This window comes from Lipophrys pholis, assembly GCF_963383615.2.
Source record: "Lipophrys pholis genome assembly, chromosome: 5".
NCBI classification, from domain to species: domain Eukaryota; kingdom Metazoa; phylum Chordata; class Actinopteri; order Blenniiformes; family Blenniidae; genus Lipophrys; species Lipophrys pholis.
Window position 1 is genome coordinate 3764191 of NC_137628.1, and position 12427 is coordinate 3776617.

Here is a 12427-nt window from a genome sequence, read left to right on the forward strand (position 1 = left end):
GCATTTTTTATTAAGTTTATGCTTTTGTAAAGATTTTCCTCCAAAACAACGAATCACATTGACATCCATGTAAAAAACAAGTCTTCTCTTAGGATACTTGTTTTGGTCAATTTTATTTCCTCTTTAGTACAATTTGACCATGTAATCCACTACACGAGATTAATTTATTGGTTATTTTAAGATTTATTTCAAATAACTTTATAAATTTGTTTGCTAAAGGGTATTTTTACTCTGCAGTTTGTCAGAGAATAAAAGTGAAAAAAGTTTTATTTTATACAGGTGAATATTTTTCAGTAAAACGAGTCTATTTAATGGTTGTTGTTGCTTCGGAAATGTCCCATATTGGGGCCAATAAAGTTGATCCATGTGGGTTAAATGCTTAGAAAAGGATCTCTCTTCTTTGTCCACACACATTTAACGTGATGTTTAAACATTTCGGACAAAAAGTAATATTGAAATCAAGGTCTTTCTTTCTTTCTTTCATGTTGATTGCAGGTGTCCGAGAAATACAACGATTTAAAAGGCATTTTTGCCTTGCCTTGCTTTGTAACTTGATTATACACTGAGTTAACGCCTCATTCATTCATCTGTGACTGAAAAACAGAGATAAAACCCTGAGTCACAGACCGTTTCCTGTAAAAAAAAACACAAGTATGAGTCGTGTTTAATCAAACTGGATGATTATTTGTAAAGACAATGTGAAGAAAATGATGCGAGTCTAAACATGCATGGAACAGTGTCTCATCTTCCCTGATCATCATCAACGAACACCCTCAACCTCTTGAATGAGGTGAAATGAATGTGACCTGCTCCGCTATCACAAAAACAAGAAAGGTCAGATTCCAGGAGACAACAAATCCTCCTTTTATGCAACTGACCCTTTATTGATCTACAGGGACGATAGAGCAGGAGGACGGATAAGGAAGATTTTCTTTCTCAGGTCACAGTCAGTCAGTCAGTCGGGTTTCAGCTGCACCACCTGCGGCGTGTTTCTGCCTCTGTGTGGTTGTGCAACAAACTCTCTCTGTGGACTCAAAGAATCCAGTATAGTTCCTTACTTGTGAAACTTAATTGACGCGCTCCTGAATCGCCAGGCGCGCGCTCCGGGGGACGGTGGCACCTGTTGTTGACGCCTCTTCCCTTCACTCTCACCGGGTCGGAGAAGAGGACACACGCCCGAGGAGAATTAAGTCTTACGTGCGAAGGACAGCTTTCTAATCTCTGATCTCTCGGATTACACCTCTGATAGACGGGTCTTAGCCCTGGTCCGTGGGGGTTTTGGCCACTCTTTTACGCACACAGCGTGCCGCTTTTACGCGTTCATTTTTGCGCTTCAGGAAATTGCACAATGGATTAATTACTTACCGGTTTTAGCCCAGTTTTATCTTTCGTGCACCTGAAATGATTGTGGATTAATAAAGAACTCGCATGATGCTTCATGATGATGATCTTTGGGTCACTGGAGCGCGCAGCCGTACGTTGGATTAGGAGCCTGCGACTTTCCACAGCACTCGGGCCAAGCGCCTGTTTATTCTCCTGAGACACTTCGACTTGTTTTGCTCCTACTGGCGCGCTGGGATGGAAAGCGAGCCGAGGCCCAGGCTCTGTTGCCTGATCAAAGGAGAGCACGGCTACGGGTTTCACCTGCACGGTGAACGGAACAAAGGCGGACAGTTCATCCGCAAAGTGGATTCCGGTTCCCCGGCTGACATGGGCGGGCTGCGCGCCGGAGACCGGGTGGTGGAGGTAAACGGGGAGAACGTGGAGAACGATACTCACCACCAGGTAAGTAACTTTCTGAAATGTCACCGTGCCAGGGAGATAGACGCGCCCGGAGAGGCACATCAACTCTCAGGGGAGCAAACAAAGCGTCTGTACCTGTTAGACCACTTTCCCTTGCCCGAGGAGGAGGAGGAGGGGGGCATTAAATGGGTCAGTGTGTGCCTTGTGTAATGGGAATGACTGGGTGTCTTTCTCAGAACATAAAGATATCTTATACGCAGGCCAGTTCACAGTAAACAGTGTGCACGAACTTACAGGGAACTGATTGCTCTCTGTCTTCTCTGTGAGGTGGTGAACCGGATCCGTGAAGTGCCTCACCGCACCGGGCTGCTGGTGGTGGACAGAGAAACGGATGACTACCTCCGGAGCCGTGGTGTGGCCTGCACAGAGGACCTGGCCGTTGAGATGGGGACCCTCTCCCCTCGCCCCTCTCCATTGCAAACCCCCTCGGTCTCTCCCATACCTAGAGACAGTTCACCAATTCACAAACTCAACCACACACTTGCACTTCATCGTCCTGCAGCAGAGTCTCCCACTGCCATGACGACTCGGGACAAGATCAAGAGATCTTCAGTGACATCAAGCACAGCCACAGACCCAGAGGTAAGAATGGACCTTCAGATATGAGACTATTATTTCTGGTTTCATGAGCATAACAAGACTCCTGTCAACTATGTGTCTGTATTATTAGAACAGTCCAAAGAGAAGGGACACGAGAGACCAAATTCAGAAGTTTTCCTGGTTACTTGGTCACTCCACAGTGAACCAGTGTGCTACCGTGTGAAGAGTGTGTGACACAGTGCGCACACTTTTGACCTTGATGTCTGTGGAGCACTAATCTGGATTTGGCCTCCCTTCTGTCTGGATAAGGCATTTATAAAGAGACTGAAGCGTCTTCACAAGAGGGACCGAACAACTGAAAAAAAGACACAAATCTGTTTTTAGTATGACGCAGTGAAACTCAAAAGTGGAGAAAAGCAAGAGACCAACTGTTCACAAGTCGTGAAGTGCAAAAAGAAAACATTCAAATAAGACATTTGGAGACATTAAAAGAGTCTCAGGTGTTTCTAATGTTGGTTAAAGATGTCTGTGTTTTAATCACCTGGTTGACTTGAATGTTGTTCATAGGTGAGCGGGGTTTACAGAAATGCACTTCCTCAAGTTGTAAAGTTAGTGAAATTATGCTTTGGAATAAAAATGAAACAGAAAATACCAGTGTGGTGTCTCATCTAATCTCCCTGACAAAGCATCAGGAAGTTTTCTGTTTCCTGTCAGTCAAACATTTGCTGCTTTAATATGATTGTCATGCCAGGTTATGAAGCAGACGTGTCTCACTTCAAAGACATTTTCACAGTATTATTTAATGATTATAGAAATTCCGACTGTTGAGATTCAAACTGAGTCAGCAGCTCATTCATCCAGTTGGAAGGTTGTTCCGATAAAACTAGAGATAAATCATTACGACAGTGGCAGTTTCTGAAATAACAGACAAGAAGTGTTTAGTCCGATTTGTACAGACAGTGTGATGGTGCAGGTTTATAGTGTTGGTTCATTTCTTTAGGATTTCTTTAGAATAGACTTTAAATCTGGTTCTACCTGTTACTGCTTTTGAACACGTAGCTTTATTCATTCCGACAGAGCTGGATTTTCAATCCGACAAGTCTTTTAGACAAACTTCATCACATCTAAAGTAGATATACTTTAACTCATCCAGTTTTGATTCCTGTTGCCTTGATAGGTTCCGCTTCACAGCATACAGAACTTACCATTCTTAATCATTAGTGCAGGTTTTTATCTCACACTGCATCTTACAGCCAAATAAAGACATCACAAAAGTTATTTGGGGAAAACTGTGAAATCGTTTCTGACAAAATATCTGAAAATTCATTCAAATTAATGCGTTTCTGAGTCTCTTTATACAGCTGACTTTCTAGAGATGCCAACCGAGCATCACTGTGACGTCTTAATGTCAGCATGGCTGCTGTAATGATGACAGGGAACTGGCTGCCAGAGATTGAACTCATTGTTTGGGGTTTAAACAAGGTGGACTGGCGGCTCACGTCAAGTTACCGTCTGTTTAGCCGAAGACAGTGTAAATAGAGGCTGCACGTCGGATGGCCGTCACAGCTCTTTCCCAGCGTGGTTCAATAAGAACAGAAAACCCAATTAGAAAAGCCCATTTAAGACCGAGCTACATCGCCACTAACAGGAGCCCAAAATCCTCGAACTTTGATTGATGTTGCGCCTGTCCGCCTTCTCTGAAGGAAATCATAATCCAAAAAAAAAAACAAAGACTCTACAATCCAAGCAAACCTCAAACAGACTAAAATGTGAATGTAGGTTCCAGTGAAAAACATAAAACAACTAAACACCCATCTACTGTTCATACCAGCCAACCATTAGTCTTTTCACAGTATCTGCTGTTATAACTTCCCCTTGAACATTATTATTCCCGGGTATAGCAATTTACTGATTTTGATTTGCATATTCTCCTTGTTGCAGGGACACTAAAGAAGTATAAAAACACAACTTTTGGACATTTAAAATAAACGGATGCCTCCGTCATCGCCTGGCTTTTATGACAAAATTATCTTTTTGTTGCACAATAATTTTATCATCATAATGTGGTGATGAAATATAAAATAACAACATATTTTTGAAAAGGACTGACGACCAGGTGTGTCTGTCCTCACCGATCCAGGCGTACCTGTCCTCACCCGTCTACGTGTGAGAGATTAGTTTTAGCCAAATACTTCAACGTCACTGGCAATTACAACAAATCAAGCACATATGAATGTTGTTTTGCTCGTGTGATTTTCAATTTCATGCACTTTGTTTGGAGGCACACACACACACACACACACACACACACACACACACACACACACACACACACACACACACACACACACACACACACACACACACACACACACACACACACGGTTGCATAAGGTTATTATGGCAGCAGATATCATTATATAATCATCTTATTCAACCTTGGTTTTGGTTCATTTCACAGTTTGCAACAGCCTGTGACAGACTTTTCTTTTTATAACTTTCCTGAAAAACTTCTTTAACTCTTCAACCTCAACACGAGTGGGGTTGAATAATATGTCAAGAGCTTTTCTTTTTTTTTTCTTAACGTGCGTGACACTTTTATGTCATTATTTCAAAATGCAATTAAATGTTATTTATATCTAATGAAAATCTGTTGGACAGCATAAACCTACTCAAAATGACATTGGATTTCACAATCAGTAGTGGGAAATAAAGGCTAAAACTCCCCCTGGATGTCTTCAAACAGCCGTCCTCAATCCTCATGGTAGTAATGTCCTGCAAAAGAAAAACAGGTCTTTATCGGAAAAGTCACATGCTTTGTAATTGTTACTAATTGTTGACGGTCAGCCTTGAAGGAACAAGAAAAAACTGGACGTAATCAAACAGGGTAACTTGCCCAATAAAGAGTAACAATTAAATAAATTGGCCAATTATTTGTCAAGTGGCATAACAATATGAAAGAAACATGAATAAAAAAAGTTTTTTCAGACACTTTGTTGCAGCTGAAATGATGAATATACTTGAAGTTTAAAGCTGGACTGTGACTAAATCAAGGAAGGAAACAACAGTGAATCCCTGTTTGAAACAGAATGTATCTAAATTAGATTTGTGAGGAAAAAAGTCTTTCCCAGCAGATTATATTTTATGGACTGAAGCTGAGTCTACAGGGTGAGTCGCTCCATCCATCGATCATGATAAAAGAAAATGCACAAGTGGCCAGTTTGGATCAATAAATAAACAGTTTGTATGACTTTGGATTGTGGAAGAAAGCAACTGGAAAGAAAAAGAAAAAAAACCTTGCAACCTGCACACAGTAAGTCCCAGAGCCCAGAAATAAAGCAGTGTTCGGTGCACTGTAAGGCGAGAGGGATAACCAGAGCACTGCAAATCCACACCCTTAACAAATAAAACTCCCTCAAATACAGAAAGGAAAGTCACTTAGTGGGACTAGAAAAATAAATGAATAAATCGAGTCTTTAAGCAGTAACAGAACTGTATGTGCAGTAAGATTTAAAAATGTGAAATATGAAAAAACACAAATTGTTCCAATAGATCAGCTCAGATATTGGAGGTCAGCCTGCTGTGCGGCGTGCGTGCGTCAACTAATTGGAACCAAGCTGACATATATATATATATATAGCAAGCAGGCCAGTAGCATGAGCAGAGCTCTTTAAAACCTGTCACTATGTTACCATGGAGACCTGTCACTATGGGAATCTGTTGATGACAGCCTGCACTCTGAAGGACAGACATCAACTCTGCTTCTCAGAAGTCCTTATGAATACAACCACACAGTCCCTGGGCACGTATGGTGCAGTGGTTTGCCCTCTTGCCTCACGCTGTCAACATCTCGCGTTTGAGTCGAGTTGGGGTTTTTCTTGTGCAGAGTACTCGGATGCATTTGTGGTTAACGTCACTGTGAATTGTCTCAGGTGTGAATGTGACTTTGTGTGATTGTCCGTCTTTCTGGGTTTGTTCTGTATTGAAGAGACAAGTTGCCCTGGGTGTTCTCTGCCTTCGCCAGTAGTCGATGAAAAAGTGGATGGATGGATGGATGGATGGATGGATGGATGGATGGATGGATGGGCACACAATGCAGACTTTGTCAAAATTGCATTGGAGCAGAAATAACAGAGACCAATTAGCAGATCAGTTACAAGGTGATGCTGCAGCTGTGTCACCAGGCAGTCAATATGCAGGAATACCCTTCAGGAAGGACACTTACACAAGACCTGGTTCATTAAAAAGCATGAACTTTCAAGCTAAAGTGAAAGCAGGTCGAGGAGTCTTGCAATGTGTGAACTCATGTCACTGGACATTAACCTCAGGGTCTGTCCTGATGTCTTTCCACTATATCCACTTAGGCTGACCCGAGACCACAGGCTCATCCTGGCAGCCCCTTTCTCCTGACGACCTTATATTATAGTCACGCCACCGGTGTTATATAAGAGCAGCAAAAAGCATAACACAAGTGTGAACAGTACTAAAGCCAAGCTAACCTGGGGACAAATCATGTCATGTGTGTAAAGCAAATACCTTAAGGCTAACTCAATGAATGAATGTGTATGTTATACCTGACAGATATTTATTAGAGCAACACAAAGTTGAACATTCAAGCCAATCAGCTGCTAAACTACATATTATTCCTGCTGCTTTCATGTATTTTGACTGATCTGACATTCAATGTGATGGACATTCAATTTGATAGTATATTAAAATTAATAGATGAAAAAAATATGATTCGTTTAGTAGAGCAGATTGTGTTCCAATCCCAAGATTAGTGGTTTAAACTCCAATTTTACATGTGGATATGTCCTTGTGCAAGACACTTCCGTTTTCTGAAATGGTGGGAAAATCGTTCGGTTTTACCTCTTGATCGATATGATGGTACGTGTAGGTACCATACTGCTACCTGACCCTTATGAACACTTTGCATAGTCCTGCATGTTAATGTATTTTTCTATCTTTTACCATATTGTTAAAATCAAAAATAAATATCTTTGTCTTTCTGTCCTTTCTAGTTGCAGGTTGAGCCATCGCCTGAGCCCGTTGTGGAGCTCCTGCCTCGACTGTGTCACCTGGTGAAGGGAGAACGTGGTTTCGGCTTCAACCTGCACAGCGACAAGCAAAAGGGCGGCCAGTTTGTTCGAGCCATGGACGCTGAGTCGGCTGCTGAGAGCTCGGGCATGCGAGTTGGAGACAGACTTGTAGAGGTACGAATGAAATGCAGTTCATTTAATGGGAGGTTTGGGGTAAGATGGGCGGATGATGAAAGAATATTACAGTCGCTCTTTCAATATCAATCGGGTGTGTGCAGTGACTTAAGGTGTGATTGGATTAGAGCAGATTAGCCGGGGTGGTTTAGAGGTGATGGGATGGGAGGGGTGCTGAAAGAGGGGGACAGACTCAAAGGTAACTTGGGACAGTGGAGAGTTAGAAGTGGGTCGTCTCCCCTCTGGCTTCACGTTGGCATGAAATGTGATGGAAAACATGCTGACGACATTTGAAGTGGATTTTCCATTTCTGCCTGGCTGCAGTGCACAGTGAGTGGAACCGTACGGGAAACAGGAAGAGAAGGCATGCAAATCAATTGCCAGCTCTTTATCAACACTGCAGCTCCACCTCGCTTCCGCCTCGTCGACTCTGATGATGCTTCTCTTGTCGCTGGTTTTCCGTCCCAGGTGAATGGTGTGGCCACAGCAGGCCTCAGGCACTCAGAGGTGGTGGCCCTCATCAGGACAGGGGGGGAGGAGGTGCGCCTCCTATTGGTCGACCAGGAGACAGACGAGCTCTTCCACAGACTGGGAATCACACCGACCGCCAGCCACATCAAAGGTCAGACACCACATATGCTCTCGTTGTTCAAGTTACTGAAAATGTGTATCTGGCCACAGTTACGATTTAGATCTAGTTCCTGGAAATAAACTTCAATTGGCTGTTTTGATATTTGCACACGGTTAAATTGTTGGTGTGTTGCCGAATTTAGTGCGAGGATTTAGGACTCATTGCTGTTCAGAGGCCACACACAGTCTAATTTATTGTTGAGTGGGCTAAATAGAAGAGTATAAAAGATTACACGTTATTCTTGTGGGTGATTAGGGACACTAAATATCAATGTGGGGAAAAGCGCGAAGCAAAGTTGATCCATTGAAAAGGAAGAGTGTGTGAGAGAGAATGTGAGCGGTTTTAAAGTATTTCATACTCTTAATCACTTGAGCTTAAGATTCTTAATTGCTTGCGTTCATGTATTGATGTTATTTCTTTGTAAGGCATTAATATATTCCTTTTATTTCTTTGTGCAGCACTGTGAATTGCCCTGTGTCTGAATAGTGCTCTAAAAATAAATGTTCCTTATAACAATTCATATGTTGCAAAACCTGAAAAAGTAAGAATTTATAAAGACACAATTAAACCATTTCCAGGTGGAAAATGAAAAGTTTTCAAATCTGGACTTCAATATGTGATCAGTGTATTCTGCATAAAGATCTGAAATCCTCTGTGAAACTGTTGATGTGAATCTCTTGCTTGTCAAGACACTCGGTTTTTGCAGCCTTTGGCAGTCAAGTTATTAAACTAGAACAAGCACTATTTCTTTTATAAAAGACAAAAAAAAAGTTTCATGATTACTTCTATAGCGTGCACGGTCATCCAGAGATGTGGGATTGCTTTATCAGAAAAGTGTCAGTTAAAAGAAACTGTTGAAAATTGGAAATGATGACAACAAAAACAAAATAAAGGATACACCACCAACATGCAGACAATAGTGTCCAGTTCCTAATAAAGTCAGTTAATGTTTATTGAGAACCTAGAACACAGCTCTGTGGATGGAGGATAATGTTGATGCTGTTTAAAATCATACATATTTCATCTTGGTGTCAAAAGAAAAGAATTAGTTCAGGATTAATGGCATGTTTTTGTGGTAAATAAGATTAAAGTATAATAGTGATTACTAAGCTGCAGCAAAAGTAATAACAAGCTTACAGAAATGTCAACTGTCTATAAATCTATTCGATTCTATTATCAGTTTCATGTGCATCACCACCGAAAGTAGTGGTGCTTCAGTGAAGCGTGACTTCACAGCAGAGTACTCATCCATTCACACTCTGAATGAATTCATGTCCTCTCCCTTTATCTCCCCACAGAGAACTACGTGGACGACACAGACGCAGAAATCTCCCAGCCGACCCCGTCCTCGACCCCGTCCTCGACCCCGTCCTCGACCCCGTCCTCGACCCCGGAGCTCCCCAGCACAGATCCGCCCATCATAAACATCACTCTGACGAACTCACCCATCCCAAACCCGTCGACCGAATCTCGGACCAACGGAAGCTCGGCGTCGCAGTCCTCCAGAAGTTCCACCACGCAGTCGGAGATCAGCAGCTCAGACATGAGCGTCCAGGTAGGAGGAGAGACGAGACGAGGCGGTCTGGAACACATGTTCAGTGATACGCAACACAGTCCCGGCAGAATCAAGTTCAAAATCTGGACGTACACTGAAACAATCGAATGAAATGTGAGAAGAGAAGTGCTTTGAAATACATTAAGATTCAATAGGATAGGGAACTAAGCTCATCTGATTTTGTACGTCCCTCCTGTGCAAGTGACACTTACTTATGTTCTAACTGTAGTTTTATGTTTTTGATGGCCGCCACTGCCACAGTAAGAGAGCGTTATAACAATCTAAATGAGATGCACTGAATGTATGAATGACAATTATATAGATCTGACAGAAAAATGTACATTTTTGAGATTTTACAGAAATGATTGAAACATGAAATAATAAAAGGTCAATAGACTTAATAAAAAAAAAAAAAACATTGATTGAACTTCTTTATGCAAGTGAAAATAAAAAGTACAGCCACTGAAATGTACTTAGGAAGTCGTTGATGTTCCTGCCATATAAGTGATTCTCAAAGCACACGAGGTTGCAAAAGCTCAAGTTAAGTTGGACAGGGAAGAATCAAAGGAAAACAGTTTGTGCTCTCACAGACAGAGGCAGAAACCACATGGCTTCACACGCCCCTTCCTTATAAAAACACAAATTTCACCCCACTAGGCATGATTTATCAATGGTGTTGCTGAGAAACGTTTCTTTATTGTTTCTTCTGTGCAAACTCTCACTGTAACACCATTTTCATCTTTTATCTGTCATTTCTGAAGTACACACACAGTAAAACAAATAGATCGTGTGTGTGTGTGTGTGTGTGTGTGTGTGTGTGTGTGTGTGTGTGTGTGTGTGTGTGTGTGTGTGTGTGTGTCATGTGATTTGTCTCTGAAATAAGCTTCGTAAAGTCATGCAGTAAGACTAATGAAATTATATTTCTCCGGGCAGGAGTGGCACAAGATATACATATAAAATATATACATACAATTCAGCTGATATAATTTCTATATTTCTATATGTCTTTACAGAGACAAAGTGTTTGTGCTTCCAGATCTCTGACCGTTTGCGTTTGTGTGAGTTGTAGGTCCCAGATGAGGACGAGAGGCGTGTTTCAGACCCTTTCCAGGACAGCGGCCTTCGTCTGAGTCCCACTGCAGCTGAGGCCAAACTCAAGGTCCAGGCAGGTCGCAACAAGAAGAAAGCGCCCCCTATGGACTGGAGCAAGAAACAACAGATCTTCAGCAACTTCTGATTCAGGGAGACGAGGAAAACAGTTCGAGTCAGACTGAAACGATGAGCAGACATTTATTGTTAGTACCACTCATCTCCTTTTCAAAGGTTTGGAAAGAGTTTAAAAAGGAAGAAATAAGGAGGAAAGAGGTTATAATTCATGTAATATGCTTAAACTCCATTCAGTATGAAAATACATCATAATATATCAGATAGTATTCTCTAGACCTCTACTTCTCAGTATCTTTAAGAACATGTTCTCTGGACGCGTCACGCTGCTTTAAACAAAGACATTAATGACTGGCGGGTCTTTTATCGAGAGACTCAAATATGCAAATGATGCCCAGAGTTTCTTTTCATTGAGTCAATGTCATTTCAGAGCCACGAGTAGCAACAATGATCTACTCTCCACTCCTTTTTCACTAATAATATCTGTCAATGTCTCCTCTGGGATATAGATAATGTTTCTTGCTGGAGCTTCTATAGTCTTTATTCTACTTTGTAAAGAAAAACCTTCATTTATTTTCAATTCAGAATCACAGCTCAGTCCTTGAATAGACATCTATGTATTTACTTCACTCCCTGATTAGTGACCGTGTACATTTTAGTTACATGGGGGCAAAAGGGAAAGACTAAATTATAAAAGGAATGATGTTTGATCACCTCAGTGCTTCTTTTAAATGCTCCAGAGTGATTTCTGCAAGAAGAAAGATATTTAAATCACATATTATTCACTAAAACGGAACACCGTCTCATTACCTCTTATAGATTTCGGATTATGTTTTTCCTCCAGTGTACTTGATCGTGACCTCTCACAATGTGAAATAAAGTTTCAAAAGATGAGTAAAATGTCATAATCGTGTCAGTTTTTAACACATTTTGAAATGTTAGTCTTAAGTGTGCGTATGCCAGGACAGAAAACCAAATCACATCAGTTTACATGCATTTCTAGTTTGTTTAATTCAAACTGAGCTACAAGTTACACTATTCAGCCTGCTTAGCCACTTTTAAAAACCTCATCCTATCCAAACTATATAGCTCTATTCCTTTAAATGCTGAACTCAGTTTGCTTGATAAAGCACATTTTCACAGCATCCCATTGTCAGACTCATTCAACCGTTGACGTAATCATGCAGATTGCAGTGGTTACGGCTGCCATGCAAAGCGCCTGCACACCGCAGGTGGAAACACTTTGACAATATGAAATGTTCAGCCAAACCATCAACCCTGGGACTTAAAGCTGAGCCATGGGCATCTGTTATAGCAGAGGGAAAAATGGTTTGTGTCTTCCTTTTTTATTTATTTTTTTATTTTTTAAATTGCCATCTTTATATTCTATATTTTTAATCTGCAGAATCTGCTTTAAATGTAGATATTGTACATGTTTTATACAGCTTAACTGAATTGACAAATCAATTAAATGACAGAGAAACTAACCAACCTTGAGTACTTTAAACGTTTACTTGAAGC

The 12427-nt window shown here is 41.3% G+C and overlaps 1 protein-coding gene across 1 annotated transcript; it reads left to right on the top strand.

The window, feature by feature from the left end:
• Positions 1 to 759: 759 nt before the first annotated feature.
• Positions 760 to 11811, top strand: nherf2 (NHERF family PDZ scaffold protein 2). The gene is made up of 6 exons (XM_080463722.1): positions 760 to 1785; positions 2071 to 2385; positions 7365 to 7556; positions 8025 to 8178; positions 9486 to 9742; positions 10812 to 11811. The coding sequence occupies exons 1-6, from the start codon at positions 1579 to 1581 to the stop codon at positions 10977 to 10979; spliced, it is 1293 nt and encodes a 430-aa protein (XP_080319848.1). The 5' UTR covers positions 760 to 1578; the 3' UTR covers positions 10980 to 11811.
• Positions 11812 to 12427: the final 616 nt, after the last annotated feature.

Coding starts and splice junctions, on each gene's coding strand:
- nherf2 (XM_080463722.1), top strand. CDS start 1,579: ATGGAAAGCGAGCCGAGGCCCAGGCTCTGTTGCCTGATCAAAGGAGAG. Junction 2,386..7,364: donor GCACAGCCACAGACCCAGAG/GTAAGAATGGAC, acceptor TGTCCTTTCTAG/TTGCAGGTTGAGCCATCGCC. Junction 7,557..8,024: donor TTGGAGACAGACTTGTAGAG/GTACGAATGAAA, acceptor TTTCCGTCCCAG/GTGAATGGTGTGGCCACAGC.